Consider the following 22,952-nt stretch of genomic DNA (forward strand, 5'->3'; position numbering starts at 1 on the left):
GAGAACTATAAAATTGTATATTAGCAGCAAGTAGAGTATACCTAATTCACCCACTAATGTGAATATCAGTGAGTGCGTTAATGTAATAAAGCTATCAACATCAAATAGACAAATAACATAATACATTTTCAACAAAGTATTTATTCTTTTTCACAATATACAGTCAAGTCCATAAATATTGGGACATCGACACAATTCTCATATTTTGGGCTCTATACAACACCACAATGGATTTGAAATGAAACAAACAAGATGTGCTTTAACTGCAGACTTTCAGCTTTAATTTGAGGGAATTTACATCCAAACCAGGTGAACAGTGTAGGAATTACAACGGTTTCTATATGTGCCTCACACTTTTTAAGGGACCAAAAGTAATGGGACAAACTAAACAATCCTACATCAAACTTTCACTTTTTAATACTTTGTTGCAAATCCTTTGCAGTCAATTACAGCCTGAAGTCTGGAACGCATAGACATCACCAGACGCTGGGTTTCATCCCTGGTGATGCTCTGCCAGGCCTCTACTGCAAATGTCTTCAGTTTACGCTTGTTCTTGGGGCATTTTCCCTTTAGTTTTGTCTTCATCAAGTGAAATGCACGCTCAGTTGGATTCAGGTCAGGTGATTGACTTGGCCATTGCATAACATTCCTTTTTTTAATCTTAAAAAACTCTTTGGTTGCTTTTGCAGTATGCTTCAGTCATTGTCAATCTGCACTGTGAAGCGCCATCCAATGAGTTCTGAAGCATTTGACTGAATATGAGCAGATAATATTGCCCAAAACACTTCAGAATTCATCCTGCTGCTTTTGTCAGCAGTCACATCATCAATAAATACAAGGGAACCAGTTCCATTGGCAGCCATACATGCCCACGTCATGACACTACCACCACCATGCTTCACTGATGAGGTGGTATGTTCTGGATAATGAGCAGTTCCTTTCCTTCTCCATACTCTTCTCTTCCCATCACTTTGGTAGAAGTTGATCTTTGTCTCATCTGTCCATAGGATGTTGTTCCAGAACTGTAATGGCTTTTTTAAATGTTGTTTGCCAAACTCTAATCTGGTCTTCCTGTTTTTGTGGCTCACAAATGGTTTACATCTTGTGGTGAACCCTCTATATTCACTCTTGTGAAGTCTTCTCTTGATTGTTGACTTTGACACATATACACCTACCTCCTGGAGAATGTTCTTGATTTGGCCAACTGTTGTGAAGGGGTTTTTCTTCACTAGCGAAAAAATTCTTCTGTCATCCACCGCAGTTGTCTTCCGTGGTCTTACGGGTCTTTTGGTGTTGCTGAGCTCTCCGGTGTCTTCTTTATTTTTAAGACTGTGCCAAACAGTTGATTTGGCCACACCTGATGTTTTTGCTATCTCTCTGATGGGTTTCTTTTGATTTTTCAGCCTAATGATGGCTTGCTTCACTGATAGTGACAGCTCTTTGGATCTCATATTGAGAGTCGACAGTAACAGATTCCAAATGCAAATGTCACACCTAGAATCAACTCCAGACCTTTTACCTGCTTAATTGATGATGAAATAATGAGGGTGTAAATAGTAAATAGTTAATTTTACGGTGGTAAATAGTGCCCACACATGTCCATGAAATAGCTTTTGAGTCAATTGTCCCATTACTTTTGGTCCCTTAAAAAGTGGGAGGTACATATAGAGACCGTTGTAATTCCTACACCGTTCACCTGATTTGGATCTAAATACCCTCAAATTGAAGCTGAAAGTCTGCAGTTAAAGCACATCTTGTTAGTTTCATTTCAAATTCATTGTGGTGGTGTATAGAGCTCAAAATATGAGAATTGTGTTGATGTCCCAATATTTATGGACTTGACTGTATTAGCAGCAAGTAGAGCATACCTAATTCACCCACTAATGTGAATATCAGTGCGTGTGTCAATGTAATAAAGCTATCAACATTAAATAGACAAATAACATAATACATTTTCAAAAAAGTATTTATTCTTTTTCACAGTATATATAGCACAACAGTGTAAATGAAAACATATATTGTGTATACAAATAATGCAAAAACCGAACTGGCAGTATTCTGTAAAAACACCCAAAGAAGGAAGTAACAATAAGCAAGCTGGTAAGAGATACAAGTCACTATGTTGTGGTATGTACAATTTATTGGAAAGACGGTCCCTGTCAGAGCCAGAGTAAAACCACATAGGACGTTGATCACATACTGGTTTGGGCCTCCGCTCAATCCATGACAAAATGCCTTTCCATGGCATTAGCTGGCACCTTACCACCTTACCACTCAGCTTACAGTACTTACTTTATACATGCCCCCAACATCATTTCTTCTTTTTTTCTCCCCATATTCAACATTATGACAGCTACACTCAGTGGCCAACTTATTAGGTAAACCTTTCTAATACTGATTTGCCCCCAGAACAGCCTAAATTCTTCATTGCATGCAGTCACTAAGATGCTGGAAAGCTTCCTTAGAGATTCTGGACCATGTTGACATGATAGACTCACATAGTTGCTGCAGGTTTGTCAGCTGCACATGCTGCAAATCTCTCGTTCCACCACATCTCAAAGGTGCTCTATTGTATTGAGCTCTGGTGACTGTGGAGCACTTTGGAGTAAACTGAACTCCTTGTCAATTTTGTGGCACCAGCTTGAGATGATGTGTGCTTTTGTGACATGGTACATTAATCTGCTGGAAGTACACATTAAAAGATGGGTAGACTTTGGCTATAAGGAGGTCATCAACAATACTCAGGTAGGTTGTGGCATATAAATAATGCTCAATTGGTATTATGAGGTCTAATGTATGCCAGAAAAACATTCTCTACACCATTACACCAATAGCACCAACCTGCTCCGTTGACACAAAGCAGGATGGAACCATGGATTCATGTTGTTGCCACCAAATTCTCACCCTACCATCTGCATGGGGAAGCAGAAATCAAGATTTGTCAGACGAGGATGGACAACGTTGCCAGGATGCACTTCTACATATCACTCTTGTAATCCATGGTTAATTGAGTCACTGTCACCTTGAACCAGTCTGGCCATTCTCCTCTGACGTTTCTCATTAACAAGCTGTTTTCGCCTTTCGCCCACAGAACTATCGCTGAATGGATGTTTTTCGTTGTACGCCACAATTCTCTTCAGACTCTAGAGACTGTAGTGCAGGAAAATCCCAGGAGATCAGCAGTTTTTGAGATATTCAAACCTCTTCGTCTGGCATCAACAATCATTCCATGATTATAGATCATATTTCTTCCCCATTCTGTTTGGTCTGAACAACAACAACTGAATCTCTTGATCATGTCTGCCTGCTTTTATGGATCAAATTGCTGCCACATACCTAATAAAGTGGCAACTGAGTGTGTGTGTGTGTGTGTGTGTGTGTGTGTGTGTGTGTGTGTATGTATGTGTGTATGTGTATATATATATATATATATAGGAGTCGAGTCGAGGTATAGGAGTCGAGGTGTCATCCTCGACTCCTCTCTCTCCTTTGCCCCTCACATTCTCTCACTTGCTAAATCTTGCCGCTTCCAGCTGCGCAACATCGCGCGCATTCGGCCCTTCCTTTCCCAAGATGCCACTAAAGCTCTTGTCCACTCTCTTATCATCTCCCGCTTAGACTACTGCAACCTCCTCCTTACTGGAATCCCCCGCTCTCATCTCGCCCCCCTTCGCTCCGTTCTCAATGCTGCCGCTCGGCTTATTTTCCTTTCTCGCCGCTCCTCCTCTGTCTCCCCCCTCTACCAATCCCTTCACTGGCTCCCCTTCCCCTACAGAATCGTGTTCAAGCTCCTTACACTTACCTTCAAGGCCCTCTCCAACTCCACCGCTCCCTACATCTCCAGCCTCATCTCCATCCATGCTCCATCCCGCCCTCTGCGTTCGGCCAATGACCGTCGCCTCTCTTCCCCCCTGGTCACCTCCTCCCACGCTCGCATCCAAGACTTCTCCCGTGCTGCCCCACTCCACTGGAACCAGCTCCCCCGCTCCATCAGAACTTCACCCAACTTGTCCAGCTTCAAACGGGCCTTAAAAACCCACCTCTTCCTTATAGCCTTCCAGTCCCCCACCTAACTGCCCTCCTTCCTGTCTCCCACCTACCTTCCTCCTCGTCGCTCTCCTCTCCCCCCCTCCCCTCCGTCTTTGCCTCCACTCTCCCCCTCTCCTCTTCCTTCCCTTGCGTCTCTGTCCGTCCTACCCTCCCCTTAGATTGTACGCTCCTCCGAGCAGGGCCTCCTCTCCTCCTGTTCTCCACCACCTTAACTCTGCTCTCCAGCTCCTTGTCTCTTCTGTGAGGCCCTTCTACCCCTCTAGCTACCCCGCTGGGGCTCTCGCCTGTCATCTAGCTGTACTTTGAGCTTCTGAGTTACTGTGCTTTTTGTTAACTGTTCCGTGATGTCTCACCCTGTACTGTATTTCTGTCTGTCCCTGTACGGCGCTACGGATACCTAGTGGCGCCCTATAAATAAATAATAATAATAATAATAATAATAATATATATATATATATATATATATATATATATATATATATATATATATATATATTTATTTATTTATTTATTTTTTCTTCCTCCAAAAAACTAGAACTGAGCTGTCTTATGTCCTCCCACATCCCAGGGAGAATTCCCTTCATATGCTCCAGCAGTTGTGGAAATACAAGCTTCAGCCTACCAGACATGGTTGCGAAATACTGGTCTACCTTATACAACTACAAATTGTTTCTGTTTTTAGTACTGTAGTGAGGGGAAACTCTCTCTATTGATCTAGTACTTCTGGGGACTGTGTTCTCTGTGAGTCATTCAGCCTCAGTCATGTGACTGTCAGAGGTGAGTCCTAATTGGAGGTAAATAATAAAAGAGGAGCTGGGGTGTTGCAGAGCATGACTGTTCATATCTATGCTGAATCTGCTGCACTGTAAAATATAGGTACTGGCAGGACTGAATTGAGTGCACACGTTCCCATTCAGAAAGCAGAAAGCAGGACATACCACTGACCACTGCCTCTGTCCTACCAGAATAGAATAGTTGTAAGCTGTGCTGCTCTATCCTACCTGTTCTTGCAGCTATGATTACGTACTGCTGCAGCTGATGTCTGGAGCTCAATTTCTGCTTGGCTAGATCCTAGTATGTTTGGGAACTGTTTGGAAAAACGGATATGCATTCACTTTTGATAATTAGCATTCCCCCAGATGAGCCCAATATTAGTAATAGCATTTATGTTAAATAAATAGACATCTTATCCCTCTCCCATCCAACCCTGAAAATAAATTAATAGCATTCACAATTAATAAAAAAAAATAATAATTAATAAAAAGGTCTATTTCACCAATAAGCCCTAACATTAAATTAACAACCCACATGTAGTAGAAATCCCACATTGCATTAATAGCTCTTACAATATATCAATACAATATATTAATAGCCACACCAACCCACAATTAATAAACCCTTATTAAATAAAGAGCCAAAACATAATTGATACCCCCACATAACATTAATACCCCCACCCTTCCACATGACAATAATACCTCCACATAACATTATTATCAATGTGGATGTTAGTGGAGCTTAAACCTGCCTGGTACCCCCTCTCTTGGAGAAGAATATTGGTGGCATGCCTAGGTTCTTAAATGTAGCCATGTGGCATTATTAAATATGAATGTAAAAAGTCTGTTTAATTATGTGCTTCTATCCTGAAAAATCACACCCTCGCGAATGTTATCTTGTTTAAGAATTGAAACTCTATTAGGTCAAGTTAAAAAACACTAACCGTGGCTACCCTCAGAAACAGAACATTGTATTTAAATAGTTTACACTGTGTTTGTAGACAATAGTACTCACAAATGCAATCTTGGTAATGGAGGATATTCAATATTCCTGATCACCTACAGGCAGCAAAAGTCCAACTACAACTAAGACAAGCTCAGAGCCCCTCAGTGCAATATCAGTGGGCACAGTGATGTGGAAAGATTTCTGTTCTAGCCGGTAGACAATTGTTTCATATAAGCAGTTCTATGTTCAAGCTGCAGTGCTCACAGAAGAACTCAACGTAAGCTGAATGCCAAAAAGTTGAGTTGGGATAGTAGTGTTGATTGCCAGAGTTGAAGCAGAAACCGGTAACCTAAGATTCTCAGAGAGCAGGCTGTTCAGGAGTCAAGAACTTCGCTCACTGACAAAGAATGCATAGAACAGGAGGGGGGTTTAAACTCCTAAGGTCACGAGAGAAACACACCCTAAATTAATTACAGGTGTGCAATGCTAACCACAGCTAAATAGATAATGGCACCATTCACAGTCAATGAGTGAAGCTCTGAGTTAAAGAGGCAGTCCCAATATGCTAACAAATACACAGTTAAGGCTAAGGCTAGATACACACTGGCCCGATGATTGCACGAAAAACCTCCAATCAGCCGACATCCGACCGTTTGGTCAGATATCGTGTAAGTGTATATAGTGACACAATGATCTAAAGTTGTTCCAAAGTGCCAGCCATTGTTTCATTCGGTTGGTCGTACTGTTTAATATTTTCCGACAAATGACCGACCAATCACGTAGTGTGCATGGACTCATGCTCACGATCTCCATAAATTTTATAGAGTCGGGCTCTTTTCAGCCGATGCTAGTAATGAATGTCCCAGTGAATAAATGTAGAGAGTGCTGTAGAAGGAATAATTAATTTGTTCGTTCTGAGACAGAATGTTTCATTTCATAGTCACAGAAGCTAACGAAAATCATTAGGACATGTGAATAGCTATAACAAGGTGGTTTTAATCAGTGTGACAATGTGATAATAATGAATGAATGAATGAATGAATGAATATTGTGTTGTCATTCTCTGAAGATTAGAGGACCAGATGAAGGATGAGATGAAGAGCACAGATCTGAAGGTAAATTGTGTCAGTGTGTATGCATGAATCGTCAGACTGATCGGACTTTCAGTCGTAGGTACAATCGTTTGAGATAGTACATCGATCGGAAAGCTCTTCAGTGTCTACCTAGCCTTAATTCTAGCAGAAAATCATTACTCAGACTTATCAACTGCAATTAGCCACCTTTGTTCAACACATTCAATGGCTATTATATGGTGCCCTTATCTCCAGTTTTCAGGGGTTATAGAAGTACACAAAGAAGAACCTTACTCTTTGTCCATTCCCAGAATATAAAGGCCGCTTTCTTGACCACCGGATAAGTTAGCATCCCCTCTGGTACTCATCAACCAATATTGTGAGGACATGATGTAAAGTCTTAGTAATTTTAACCAGAGGATTCCAGTAACAGGAGAAAATGCAGAAGTACTTTTGGTATAAAAAATATTTACTGATAAACTTCAGTAGTAAACAGGTATTTATTGCAGTTTTTAACAGCACATATATAATATAAGAATCTTTGTACATTGGGTACCAGAATGTCTTCTAAAGTATTTGTATAATATGTAGTTAGTAGAAAGATCCAAAGGGTAGCAAATGGTTAAGAATCAGCAGTGTAGTCGTCCAAAGCCAAAAAGGTTAAAAGTCAATGTGTTGTTAACAGGAAGCTGTTTATATAAGCCAGAACCTATGGTAACAAGTCTCAGGTACTGGCAATTCATTACCAGAAGTAGATCGTTAAATCATTCCCTGATGCAGGTTTACATATCTCAATTTAAAAATATGCTGCAGTTTTGTTAACTGAGCCAGATGCTCATTACACAGCGGTCACTCAGTTGCAACCACAAGTTTGGCAGTTGAAGAAGTGCCAGTTGGCATAAAAATTATGTGGTAGTGAAGCAGCGATGTCATGCCAGAGAAGAGGCATCACCCTGGCATGCCAACAGCAACTCCTGGATAAGCATGTATTTGAAACTCCTGGATAAGCATGTACGGTCTTTGGAAAATCCTTAGACAATGGCTAATTTAATAAGAGTCTTGACAGGGAAATTTAAGATAGTGCTCAGTTGCCTCCAGTGTTGTTGACAGTACTGGCTGGGGATTATGTCTTCTGTTGGATTGGCTGGATCGTATAATAGAGACACCATCATCCTTCATTGGAAAGAATCGCTGGCGTAAAAATGCCTCTGTACATTTTTCACCTTTTTGTGTTCGCTGAAAGTAGGGTGACATTTGGGATTGATTGCTACCGGGCTGGTAGTAAGAGGACTGCACATGACAGACCTTACATTCTGAAGCATGGAGTGGCTCATTGAGTAAACTCATTATATTGTGTATTTATCCCGTAATGTAATCTTTATGCTCAGTGTATTTATAATAATTATCTGTAAAAGTATTAATAATCTCCCTTTACATACTATTAATCCTAAGGTTGTGGGAGGCAGAGGCGAGAGGCGAGTGCAGAGGCGAGAGTTGGAGAGGAAAGGAGAGTGGAGGGCTGTAGAGGACAGAAGAGGACGAATGGATTGCTTATCCACAATGCAAGGGCTAATCAGCAGTAGCACAGCAATGGTGTGGCTAAATCTGTTTAGTCTAGGGCCTGGCCTGCTCATTTCCAGCTGCCCAAAGCTGAGTCCCAGGCCCCCAAATGGACTAGTATAATCCAGGTGCTGGGTGGACCCACAGGGCCCTAGGCTCCAGCTTAGGTCACCTAGCAAATTAACTAGCCCTGCTCCCTGCTGCTGCTGGCACCTCAATGTCTTATATAGTGTTGCCTAGTGAACTGACACCATCCTGAAGACAACAGGTGTCATAATAATTACAATAGACATACAGAGTGGGAAAGATTACACAAAACAGCCAATTAAGTTGACTAGAATGCAAAGTATAATTCTTTCTGGTGAAGAGTATATAAAGCAGAGACTATTCTGGTAGCCTTTATATATATACAGAGTTCTTCAGGGTGGATAACCTACAATAGGAACCAAATCTGGTTTCAAGAATATAAAGCAGACCCCTAATATAGTGCCTAATGCATAAGGTGGAACTCTAATCTGTTGGCTAATGGTGGGCAGTGTACAGGATATCTCCAATTTGTGGCTAGTGCATACAATTCATATCTCAGGTAGCTAGTTTATAGCAGACCTCCTATTTCTGGCGGTTAGTATATAGCACACCTCTAAGCTCTAGTGGATAGTGTATTGACCTCCTATTTCTGGTGGCTAATGTGTAGCAGTACTGCAGAACCCCTTCCCAATGAATTACCAGTTACTCAGGTCTCCACCGCTTGCTAACTGCTAGAGGAAAGTGCTGGAAAGAGCTGTCATTAACCTCTAGCCAGTGGTGGAACTACCATTGGTGCAGCAGGTGCGATGCATCGGGGCCCATGGGGATAATGGGCTAGTTGCACAGGGAACTAGCGTGTTGTGGTCCCCAGTTCCCTCCTCCCAGCTTCCCTGCACCATGGCCCACAGCTCACTAGTGCCTCAAGCAGACAACTTCCTGTCTGATTCTAACAAATCAGTGTGACGGGAGCTATGTGCGTGATATTATTGACAGTTTGCAGCAGTTCTAGCAATGAGTGAGCAGCACCGTCGATCTCTCATTCTTCGAGACTCCCCCCCATGCAGCTCTACTTTGATGTTGGGCCAGCCCTTCTCTCAGAAAACTTTACCACACTCCATAGAATTATAAGGGTAACATGCTAATTTTACCTTGTACATCTTCTTGTTCTGCAATTTGTATAGTCCAATAAAACATTTGAACACAAAACACTCACCATATGGATGTAAATGGTCGCCAGGCATTTGAGGAGGCGTGAGACCCTGTCGGTAGAGATCTGCGCTGTAGATGCCTTGATCCAATGGAAGGAGTGGCTGCTGTGGCATTCTGGAATATGGCACCATAACACCTTCTATCCCACTGCCACCATCTAATGGGTCAAAGCATGACAGGATGTGGAATGATACATGTTTATTAGATAAAGGCCCAAAGTGAAACATTGTTCTTATGTCATATACTCCCATAGAACATATACATGCTAGTTACTTAATTGTATTCTGTTTGCAATAGACAAAGGGTCATTTGGGTTTTATAAACCTTACAAGGAGCATTAAATCTGTGTGCAGTGAGAATATTTTACCGTGCATAAGGAGGTGCATGTTCTTACTGAACAATGTAGTAGTCGGTCTATGCTGATCAATTGTCCAATATTTGCAGATGTTTTTATACCCGGAAGACTCTAATTGTAAAATTGTCACCAGAAAGTACTCCTAATTAAAGAACATCTCCACATGTAGTAGAGTATTTGTTTATTATACATGCCACCCCATGTGTATCGAATAGAGAGTTCTCCCTCCAGGAATCCCCATTCCTATTACTTGTAGCTGAGAGTCAGCTTGCCTGAAATCACACTCGTTTTTGCTCCAGGGAAACCGAGCGTAGTGCAAGCTGCCCACAGTTCTCAGAGCTCTCTGGAACAGTTTCTACAGAGATCTACAAAGCAATGGATGAAGTTAGTCCTCTTCTCTGACTCTCTTCTTCGGGTGACCCTTTGCTTCTATATTTGTTGGTTGTGATAGTCTTACTTTATTAAATGAGTACATTTAAACTTTTATTTTAATCTCAGTAAGTAATGTTAAATTGATATATAGTAATTTATTATTTAACTATAATAGACATATAACCCTTACTTGACCAGAATTGGTTTAATTGTGTGGGTTATAAAAGCAGAAGTAAGGAGTTTATTTTTTTAAGCTCCCCTATCAACTGTGGCTATTCTCAGAATCATCATATTGTAGTTATATAGGAGTCACCAAAGACGGTTACCCTTATTTATTTTTTTACTAATAAATCCTATGATAAAGAGTTAGGAACAGCAGGTAATTGTGGCTGCAGTGTTGTTGTCTGCCTGGTTGTGATCACATGAACTCCACTCACCTGCAGCTCAATCTGACACCTGCCCTGATTGGCTACTTGTCAGGTTCACTGAATCATTGCTGGTTATAGCATTCAGATGCTTGTGTCGCTGTGTGCTTGTTCTTGAGAATATTCTGCTCCTGTCTAATACTTGGTTCTGACCTCTGCCTGTGACCTGTCTACTCCTGATTGCTACCTGGATTGACCCTATTGCTTATGAACCCGACTAAATATATTGCTGCCTGGATCGACCCTTTTGCCTGACATTTGACTCTGCTTATCATTGATGATTTTACTTCCCAGCCGCAGGATCGTGGTGCCTGCTATCTGCTCCAGTGGACATTCAGCTATGATACTCCATACAGTTTTATAGTGCAACATGTCTCTGTACTTTCCCTTATACTGTGTGTTGCTCTCCAGCGCCATCTCCACACAGGGCACAACTGGCATTCTACCCATCTTCTTCTCCATACTTCCAAACTGTTATACTGGTGGAGGTTGGTATTGCATCCTATTGCAACTCACTATATCTGCTCAACCTGGTCCAGGTGCATCCTGCATCCCTGTTGCCATAGAGATCTCTGCTCTGCATCCTGCTAACAAGTCCCTATTGGGGTCCACCCCCTTGAGATAAGTTATCGCTACTTGAGATTAAGTCCTGGGGTCAACTGCGTTCCACGAGCATATCTGGTTCCATGGGAAAGGGGGTTGCTAAAGGTGAAGCTCTCGTCTACAACAGGTTCTGATAACTCAACCAGTACGGGGATTCATGACCTATAAGTAACTACAGTAGCAATTAATATTAGATCCATGTGAGCAATTATCTATTAATGCCTTACATATGATAGCTGATTCATTCATGTAATATCCCTGGCCTGCCCTAAAGGAGGGAGTCCTTAGTGACATCACAATATGGTTTTAACACTGTTTGTACATATCTCAGAAGTAAACTAAATGGTCCCTTTCTCGTTAGCTGTCACTGAGAGTTCTAAGATGGGAGATCATGCAGGAGCATCAACCCCTGAAATCCAGAATAAGTCTTTTAAACAGCAGCCCAAAATTGTGGTACCATCCAATATGACATTTATAAAGGGGAAACGGGCTTAATTGTGGCAGGATTATATTTTTATGTTATAAAGATGGGGTGCATAAATTTAAATCCAGTTCTATTAACAAATAACTTATGACAGTAAGTAGTCATGAGGGCTACACTATCTGCAGAATCTTATGTCTACTTGTGTGTTCTAAAAGTCATGAGTCATGATTCTTTAGGAATGCCTTCAAAGCATGTACAATTACCACAACTTCCACACAATGAAACCTATTTGTAGTTCTTTTGTACCCAGCCAGATCCGACCCACTATGGTAAAAAAAACATTTGCTCATGCTTCAAGACACTATCTTGTTGAAGATATCAATGGAGCTGCCAGCTTGTGATGTCCCTTTGGGTCCACAGAAAGTTTTATTTAGATGTATCCCACACGACCAGATCATAAAATGGTCATAGTTGCTTTTCTCACCTTCACTATCATCGTTACTTTGCCTACTGTTCCCACGGTTCCCACAGGCAGACCCCAGGCGTTGTGCTCCCAACTGTTCATGATCTTGTTGCTGTTGCCTCCGGGCTATCTTCTTCATCTAGACAATATGGGACTATTAGGAATGCTCAGTGTTGTAAGCGCATATTGCTCAGAAAGCCTCTTTTAAGAGAGTTCTAGCTCCTCATCCAGAATGGGAGATGAATGAACAGACAATGAAATACTGCCTGGATCAATTATTTACAATTCCATAATGATACAGAGAAAAATGAGATCAATGTCAGGGTGGTGATTGCCAGAGGATTTGACAGAATAGTCAGGTTGACATAAAAATCAACAAACAGCAATAAAGACTTCAAAAACATATGTTTTTCACACTATCCTTTCAATGAAAAGTAAAATAAGAGAACTCAGAACTCAAGGCCGCCATCAGGGAATGGTGTGTGTGTGGGGGGGGGGGGGGGTACAGGCAGTGCAGCAGTATAGAAACCGACAGCAGTATGGGGCCCAACCAGCCCTGGGCCCAAATCTATTTACTAGGTTAGGGGGCCACTGCAATGAATTAAGGGATTAAGGGATAAGGTAGCGGGCCCCCTGAAGACAGCACATCTGACTTCACTCCAAAGATGTGGAGGCGCATGTGCTGCCTTCAAGGGGGCCCGTTGCTTACATTTGCTCCAGTCGCAACCCCCCAAATTAGGGCCTACTGCACTTGAAATGGTTAATAACCCATTAATCGGACCTATTAGGAAATTATTACTTCAATGTAAGTCAGATGCCTCAGGCCCCTTCTGTGAATGTAACATGTACGGTTTCATAGAAAATTGTTGTGTTGTTTTTACAATTCTAAAAGTTTTATATGCGTATCTGAGTAATATGGAATATATTAGAGAGTCAACTTTTGCTATGAACACATAGCACGAGGTAATCATGGAAGACTCTAATCTACCTGATGGGGACTAGAGTGGAATTTTGGGCAAGTTTCACCTTCAGCAGGAACAGAGAGAGAATCTCCCATCAATTGGCAGTTGCAAAGAAGCAATATTAGATGTACAAGCAGGAGCAGGTTGGGCTGGGTGGCAGTGGGCATCTCCCCCACCCCCCGGGCCAGTCCCATAGTGGGCTACTTTAGGCTGGGTCACTGGGCCATCTGCATTTTTTTTCCCTTTGAAATGTTCCTAATAGGCGGCTGAGTCGAGTACTGTCCCACCCGGGCTATAATTTGCCAGCCCTCCCTTGTGTACAAGTAATGAAATAGTGCCAGATGACGTGTGAGTCATAACCTAGGATCATCAAGCAGTGTGGTTTGTTATTGGGTAGTATAGATGGGAGTAGGGTAAGCTCTAACAAAGAGATGGGTTATCAGAGAGCATTTAAAGATGTGAATTCTGGAAGAGAGTATAATCACGTATGGTGGAGAATTCCATAAGTGAGTAGTGTCATAGGAGAAGTCTTATAGGTAGAAGTGAGAGGTAGTTATCAAACACAAGGCAAAGAGCAGGTCACAGGTAAATCTAAGAGGGCTTGAGGATGAGTATTTTTAGATGAAATTTGAGATTATGAAAGTATAATGTTGAGGGTTTTGTAAGTGGGGGTGAGCTTAAATTGGATTCTGGAGGACGTAGAGATTTTCAGAGTGGGGCAGCTTATATGGAGCCTTGCCGCAGTATTTAGGATGGATTGAAGCAGAGATATATGGGTGATGTTGCTTAGTTTAATATAAAGACAGAGACTGACTCAGACTAAACTCAAACAAAGGTGTTATATATTAGAATATCTGACTTTGACGAAATCATAATTATTTGAAAGTGGTTCTTTGGCAGGGAGAAGGTACTTGAATGGAGTACAGTGGGAAAAAAATAAAAGGTACTATATGAAAAACAAAGACCTTTCCTACTGGCATAGTAAATAGGAAAAAGGGACAAAACATTTTTTTAGATAAGTAAGTGAAAGAAGAAAAACAGTATTCATAACAGAAGGATCAAAAAAGGTCCACATATAAGTAACAAGAACACTGATACAAATGAGATAGGTACAAGTTCACTTACACGAGAATTTTCTAACAGAACTGGCCATACTGATAATGGACACCTCATTGGAGTCAGAAGGCGTACATCCAAGTTTATTGAAAAGGGGTGCTGGTAAGACCATTTAACAAGTCATTCAACCATTCACTACTAACAGGAGCTGTAGAATACAATGAATGTAGACCCGCTGCACAAAAGTGGAAGTAAAGAAGAGTTTGATAACTTCAGACCATTTAAACCCCACTGCGCCCCCACCAAAATTTGCTATGGGTACCAGCTATGGAATGTTACTCCCCTGGCCAAATTGTTCTTTTCAAATTCTATGTTTCCATGACCTCCAAAACTGGTCAGGGGCTATAATGCCTTCATCTGAGCACTCTTATTTAAACATTTGTAATACATTCATTAAACATTAACTTTTCATTTTAAGGACAGAGCTACATTAAATTAGTTTTACACTATGGTTATGGTTTGTATGCAGACAACATTATATCCTTATGAGCATAAGCAGGATACGCAAGTACTAATACAAACACCAGTGCAGTAAGGTCATATCTATTGTTATTTATACATTATTTTGTTCTTTTGTTTTTTTAATCACATGAAGACTTGTTCATAATGCTTCCTATGTGAGGTCTTTATTGCTGTATGATTTGAGATATTGATTTTTTTGTACACTCTGTTGGATTACAGGTTTACATAGGAACTAGTACACATCTATCTAATATATTTAATGTGCATGTGAGAAATTTTCTGTGACGTGCAAGATTCCGATGCACAAATGCACTTCTGTCCAACTCTAAATCAGACCCTAGTACATAAATCAGACAGAGCAGAATATATATATATGTCAGAATGTACACATTAATCACCATCAATAAAGAATAACATGTTCATCGAGTGAATCAGAAAGGAAATGTTCTCTTATCTGGGAACACTGGAAATAGATGTATATTTTTTCATCATTACTTATTATGAAGAAGTCCAAAAAGGCACTGCTGGTCCTGTGCCTACTTTGATAATATCTATAATTATGGGGGTTATATATTCACTGACTTAAAATGTACTGAGTATTGTGAGTAATTGCATCTTGTCCAACTAAAGAGCAGTATAACTTATAAATAATGTCTAGCATGATATTTGGTATAGTGCTTTCAATCTGCTTTCAGTGATTTTAAAATAATGTTTTTAATTGTAATAATAATAATAACAACAAGTTTGATGTATGAACTTGTATGCAGTTTGATAGGAGCCTCACATCACTACACTGTGCTGTAATTACTGTTTAAACTAGTGACTGGCAACAGGTAGCCCCAGGGCCACTTGTGACCCTCTGAACCTTCACCTATGGTCCCCAGCTCCTTCCTGCTTCATTGTCGAAATTTGTTTAGTGCAGCATGTATCACTTGATTAAAATGTCTGCTGATATGATTACAGATTGGTGTCTCTTTCTTTGATTAAATGCATTGTTTTAACTTATTACTGTGTTTAAGAGGAATGTGCAGCAATTTGAAAGTTTGAGGCTACTCATTCGGCCCCTGAAGTTGGTCAGGTTGCCTACCAATGGTTTGAAAGCTTGAATTTGGCTCTATGTTGGTTTCGCCCCTCCCAGTTCAAACTTTGCCTGACTTGAAATGCTATGTGATACTGATAATATCCTAATGTTCTGATTGGCTACAGGTCCCTAGTTTTTAAAATGAGTGAATGCAATAGGTGTTCTCACCGGACCTCAGGTGAGGTCAGGTGACAAGTGCAGGATGGGGCCCCGCCCCCTGCTATGAAATACCGAAATTTACAGCAGTGCATAGCGGGGGCGGAGCTTGATTACTTGAATCACATCATTAAGCCCTGCCTCCACCAAGATCTGGGAGGATGCCTTAACTTCCAGGAGTTCGGGAGGACTCCCTGAAATTTGGGAACCTCTCAGAAATTCAGGAGAGAGCAAGTATGCAATAGTAACATATGTAAAAATATAGCCTATTCTTTCTCTAAATCATTATTTTGAAGCCTGTGAAGTGTGTGAATCATTGAGCTACATGTCACTTTGGCATATTGTGGATCAAGCAACAGGATTAGAGTGCAATCACTTTGGGGCAGGAGGTGAGGCTCCATTAACGATATAGGAGAGTTTGTACAGTACACCCGTGGCTGTACCTTGGCTCTCTGGTTCTGGAACCAAACCTGAACAACACGCACGGTCAGACCTGTTTCTGCTGCCAGTGTCTCCCTCACCTGCCAAAGAAGGAAGCATTGTGTTAATATGATATGAGACAAAGGACTAGAGAAATGTTACTGTCAAGTAGAAGGAGACTCAGCGGTGTAAGAGTTGCACTCTCACATGGCAGAATACCATGGATCAAAGTCAGCGCATTATTTAATATGATAAATTATAATATTTCACATTGTAGATAGGTTACAAGTATGCAGCTAAAACTTTGTTGACCCAATGTTTAAACAAAATAAGTTATTTCAAAGTGTGTTAAATGTCAATGTTGCAGTGCAATTGCTGTCAGACACCTATTCTACACAAACACACCCATCATTATATGTGAGGTGCTAAAAGTTTGCACAGGCTGATGGAAATAGTTGAACATACTTTCCAACATTCGGGCATCGGGCAGCTATGAAGTGGGTGTGGCCACGTCACAATGGGAGACATGACCACACCCCCAGGGGTGTGCCTAGCACTTTAAAACTGCGCCCTACTCTCCTCCTCTCTTCTCCAAACACCTCCAATGCTGTGCTGCACCCATTTACTTGTGCTCTGCCAGACATATCGTATGAGACATACCTCCCAAACTTCCCACCTGCTGGACAAATCCGTCCCGGTTGGGATGGTGGGAGAGTGCCCTCAAATTGAGACAGTTGGGAGGTATGGCTGAATCGAGCCACTCACACAAGTGTTTCTAGTTTTGCCGTGAAATTGAAAAACAAGTTGTCATTTTCAAGGACAGGATTATTTAAATGAGATGAAGGGGTGAAGAGGGTACATTTACAGGGGTAAAAATTCTGGATTGAGTGGAAAAGTCCTGGAGATCACTATGCTTTTAATGAGAGGTATTTTGCAATTTCCATTTGAACTTCTGCAGAGAAGAGCCTCTCTAGCCACACTTCCCACAAATAGTGACACATTCAATAAAGACAGTCCTGGGGGTAAATTTACCAAACTGCGGGTTTGAAAAGTGGAGATGTTGCCTATAACAACCAGTCAGATTCTAGTTATCATTTATGCAGCACATTTTACAAAATGACAGCTAGAATCTGATTGGTTGCTATAGGCAACATTCCACAGTTTAGAAAATATACCCCTTGATGTCCTCTCACTTTCCTGTCAGTAGTTTAAGGTTAACTGAGCAGCATTTTAGGAGAAAGTCAATTTAAAGCTTTACATTGAAATGGTTTGTCCAAAAGTTGAGTAAGCTGAACTTTGACATATTTTAACTGTTTATCCCCTGATCAACTCCTTTCTTTTTAATATTGTTTAATTGTTTTCACTTACAATAGTAGTTGGAACTTTGCACTATTAAAAGAACCACTAAAAGTAAAACAAAACATCATCCAACACTCCTAGATATCTCGCAACATTCACAGATATATGATTGATCGAGTCTTCCAATGGATATGGGCATCACAGAGGTTATTTTTCTCCCAATTTGAAATAGTCTCCTTCTTGATAAACAGATACCCCTTGCTGACGTTCTGTAGTTCAATATTACTCCTCAAGTACCGCTCGGTACGGAGTGTGAGGGGACACCAGGATTGTCTGTATTACATGTGTCACTTTTAGTGGTCAAAGATCTTCTGCAGGAAAAAAAGAGAGTTTGTCCTATAGAACCTCATCCCTGTGACTGCTCTGTTTCATCTCCTTCTTAAAGGTCCACTATACCTAAAATCCAAGTTGGCATTTATGAATGAGCTACGAAAAATATTCACAGATAAATAGGTCAAAATTTCACAATCTTATCAGAACATGAAAGATCCACCAGATAAAGTTATGATTGTGGAGGAAGATAATTTTCCCAAACACAGCAGACTTCAGGGCATATTCAATTGTCCGTGTTACTCGGAAAAGTAATGCGGCTTGCACACTAATACCGTTATTACGGTAATAGTGTGCGCATTTACCATTATTACGGTACCTTTAACGCTGGCTTTCAGCTCGTAGCTCAGGAAGCTGCGTGCTGAAATCCGGCTTAGAATTACCGGAATAAGGGAAATAGTTTTAACGCTGTGTTACTTTTGCAAGTAACACGAACAATTGAATATGCCCCTTCCTGTCCATAAATGAAGGACGCTGCATTCAGCCTCTTGTTGGGCTTATTTTTCAAGTATTTTGGTATTGCTGCAATAAATATAATTTTTCTATTGGCACTTATGATAGATATATATATATATATATAGATATATATATATATATATATATATATATATATATTTATATGGGTGTGTTTTTCTTTTCAATGGTATTAGTAGTTTTTTTATATAAGACAAATTGCACATTAGGGTTAAATATGCTCAATGGATAATGCACCATGACTATATCCATATCTATAGCAAATGTGTAAAGGTAGCTAAAAGGTTAAAAAATTAAGTTCCTGTACCTTCATGAGCCAGCTGTTTCAGGTGTAGCTTTTTTAACAGGCAGATCATCCCAATATGTTATATTGTATACTTGGGAGTAGAGGAGGGAACTTTTTGCCTAGACATTTTGATAGTGTGTAACACTTGCAGAAGGGAAGCGGAGATTAACAACAAAGTAACAGAGTTTATTGTTACAGACATTGGATTATTTAATATATCTTGTGATAATTCCTGACCCCCACCAAGAGCTCCTTAGTTTAATGTTAGTCGTTGCTTCCCTTCTGCAAGTGTGAAATTGTCTAGAGCTTGAAATCTTTGTCTCAGTAGCTCCTAAGTTTGAGAGACCCGGGTGGTTACACACACAGTAATAATGTAAAAAAAAAAGTGTATTATAATACAGGGAGTGAGTCAGTAGAACATGTTCCCTTTACTGTCTTTCACAAAAGGGTCATGGGAGATTCGCCTCATTTTATAATCTGAGAGTGTCAGAATCTGTCTTATATTCAACCTGACACATTAGGACCACTGTTCAAGATTGTTTTAAAGTGTCTACACCTAAACTAACAGCTGGCCTGTGTGTGTACACTTAGGGCAGTGTCAGATGGACATTTTAGACTGACACAATTTTCTGACATTCTCTCCTAAGCAATGACATGCTCAGTCAGTACGGAACATTAGGGAACAACGCATTTTATGACTTGTGAAAACTTCAGATCATGGGTTTTTCATTTTGAAATGTAGCCTGCTTGGATGGTCACATGGAAGTCTCAGTTTTTATTGGATTGGTACCTTTCTGCATGGCTTGGAAGACACCTCAAATGATGCTTTGAATGCCCTGCGCTGCTGTGTGGTAAGTATTGTCCTCGGCCTCTTCGATCGCTTTAGTTCCTTCGCCTCCTCACTTCCTTTTCCATGGATATTGCTCCCATCTTCATCCTCACTTTTAACTGGCAAGAAAACATTTTACAAAGATGAAATAAAACATGTTATTCACATATGCATGGTAAAGTGTGATAAAAAGCATACCAGCCTACATTTGGGACCTCTCCTCAGGGACACAGCACAGCAGAGTTGGGTCCTGATGTTGAAAATTGCATCATCAAGGAACCCCTCCCCACTTCACAATAAGAGGAGCTGGATAAAGGAAGTTGGTCTACTCTACCAGAGGTTTAGGGGCAGTGCGGAAGTATATGTTATCACAAAAATATACCACCGAATTCCAGGTAGGTCTCTTGGACCCCAGGCCATTCTCCTGTACCATGCCCCACTTCCTAGTGAAGTCGGCATGTTGGGGCCCTCTATGGCAAGATTTGCAAAAAGGGTTGCGCCATATTGTCCCCACCCCTTGACAAAATGAAATGATTGCCTCATATCGACATGAGGGGCAGGGCCAAAATTACGCAAATCCCCCCCTCTTCGTTCACACTTCATCTCCCCTTCAGATCCCAGGGAGGGCTACAGAAAAAAGTAGAAAAGTATAAAATATCTCTCTATTTTGACACCATTTCCAGTCCCTGAAGCAGAGAAGCATACCCATAGCATTATGCCCCACCACCAGTTTTAATGGTAGGGTTAGTGTTCCTAGGATGATGACAAGTGTGAGGCTTGCAACAAACATAATACCATGCATTGAGGCCAAAAATTTAAATAGTCATCTTGCTAGATCAAATAATCTTCCTCCAGTTGACATGTGGGACAGCCTGAGCAATTGTTGTCCCATGAACAGCTTTACCATCTCTGCCATGGAAGAGCTCGCCTTGGTTCCCATCTCCCACGGTCACTCCATATTGCAGTTCAGCCTGTTCTAGACAAATTCATAAGTTGCGCCATAATCTCTCTACTTCTTTATTATGAACTGTGAGATATTAAAAATCTTTGTGATGAAGCCGTTTTTGGAAAAGCACCAACCAACTATGGGACCTCTAACAGACAGATGCATTTATTTTTAAATCACTAATTGTACACAGGTGCAATCCAATCAATTAAGTGTAGATAAGCGATTCCACCATTATGTAATTAGGTGTATTTCAGCAAAAGGGTTAACACTTATGTAATCAATTAACATCTGTTTTTATCTGTAATTCTGTATTCTATATACTTGATATTACAAATTATTTGGTATTGATCAGTGGTAAGAATTCCCAACGAAATCCATTTTTAGTTGGCTAAATAATATGAATACTTTCATTCTGCTAATTGTAGGATGGAGCTGCTTTAGATGAAGTACTTACCTAACCTCATGGGTGGGGGGGATTACTTCTGTGAACCACTGGGACTCCGTCACGAACTACGCCATTGCTTTCTCCCACCCCTCATCAGTTGACACGATGAGATTTCACATTACGCATAACAAATGACTATGCATTAATTGTGCATAGTTATTATCAACATTGGCTATTTGCTAAGCAGTTTGACTGCTTCATTTTCTCCATTTACCTTAAAAGTCAGTGGAAATGTTTCTATTCTTCAGTATAGAGGATGTGGAATATCAACAACATTAAGGATGGATTAATTAATTATATGTTTACAACGTGAATATTAACTATTCTCTATCCACCGTTATTTACCAGCAGGAGCTTGCTTCACTTTGGTATAAGGATTTGGGCAACGCCAAATTGACGTAGATCCCGGCAACTATATAGTCATATATCTATGTAGTGAGCGGCACTGTTTTCTATCCTCACATTTATAATTAGGATTTAACACCACATATTTCCATTGTTCACTTTGGGATACTGCTTCGGAGATTCAGACAGTTCTGACCGACAGTCTAGAGACGGTACCTTTTGATATAGTATCAACCTTCCATGTATTCTTTTTACAATATTTAGTTTTGATGTTTTGTTTATAATTTATTGTGTGTGTATCATATCAATTAATAGTTATTTATGCTACTTATGTTTTTCTTTGCAATTATGCATGATTTCAATGTTAGTGCATCTATGGTTTAATTAACGCGGTATATTTCTTTGTTGGTTTGTTTGAATATACAGTTGCTTTACCATTACGCTAGTCATTTGACCTTGCACATATTGATACGTGTGCCACTCCTCTCCAAGGGTTTTCTGTAAACTACTCTATTCATATACTACAAATTCAGCTAAATGACAATTTACAAATACAGTGGAGGATGCTATTCAGTGGAAAGGCAAAACTAAGGCAGAACTTGGATTTTGCATCATCGGAACTTCACAAAATCCACTACAGCTTTTTCTCATGTCTTAAAAAATAATGATTTAGGTGATTAAGGTTAATCATTAAGATGATTAAGGTTAATTTTATCATGATGGGCCTGAGTCATTAAGCCAAGCAAAGAAAAAAGGAGTAAGTTTGCTCCTGGACAAACCATGTAACAATGCAAGGGGTGCACATTATTTTATTATTTTGCACATACGGAAAATACTGGCTGCTTTTTCATGTAGCACACAAATACTTGATAGCTTTATTTTTACACTGAAATTTAAAGTTGATCGAGGACATGCCCTATCCCAACTATAAAACTGGCCCCACATTTAAAATTTACCTCCCCTCCAATGCAGCATGGTTTTGCCAAAGTGCAAGGTTACTCCCTTTTTATGTTTTACTCTCCTTAAAGTTTCAGACCCAATATGTTTATTCATGAGAATGCAGCCTATCAATTTTCTAGGAATTAGTGATATTTCCTAGTGACTTGATAAGCTGTATTCACATTTATGACTCAGCAATGTCATAGTTCACAGTGAATTCATAGGCTACAATCTCATGGACATTGGTTCAGCATACAAAATGGCTGCCTTCACTGTGTGCCGATGCACCCTGGGAGAGCTGCTGGAACCATAACTGCATGTACCGTATTTCCCCATGTATAAGACGCTCCTTTTTCCCAAAAATGTTGGGTCTAAAACCTGGGTGCATCTTATACAGGGGTAGCGGGGATGCAGGGGGGGGCGGGAGTGTTACGGGGCAGCGGGGGACGGATTGAGGGGGAGCGGGGCAGCATTACAGTGGCAGCAGGGGGGATCCAACAGGTGGGGCACAGGCAG

General features: G+C 40.6%; 1 protein-coding gene across 3 annotated transcripts in view; it reads right to left on the bottom strand.

Moving 5' to 3' along the window:
* The window catches only part of LOC142111453 (LIM homeobox transcription factor 1-alpha-like), a 59,347-nt gene that overhangs the window by 3,157 nt on the left and 33,238 nt on the right, over positions 1-22,952 (bottom strand). For 2 of the 3 annotated variants that reach the window (XM_075193825.1, XM_075193827.1), the window contains exons 5-8: positions 19,720-19,877; positions 16,504-16,581; positions 12,305-12,422; positions 9,646-9,798 (exon numbers count right to left, since the gene is read on the bottom strand). In XM_075193825.1, coding sequence (XP_075049926.1) covers positions 9,646-9,798; positions 12,305-12,422; positions 16,504-16,581; positions 19,720-19,877 — 507 coding nt within the window. The remainder of the gene's footprint in view (positions 1-9,645; positions 9,799-12,304; positions 12,423-16,503; positions 16,582-19,719; positions 19,878-22,952) is intronic. The other variant, XM_075193826.1, reaches the window with a different exon arrangement.

This window comes from Mixophyes fleayi, assembly GCF_038048845.1.
Source record: "Mixophyes fleayi isolate aMixFle1 chromosome 4 unlocalized genomic scaffold, aMixFle1.hap1 SUPER_4_unloc_3, whole genome shotgun sequence".
In the NCBI taxonomy this organism is placed as follows: domain Eukaryota; kingdom Metazoa; phylum Chordata; class Amphibia; order Anura; family Limnodynastidae; genus Mixophyes; species Mixophyes fleayi.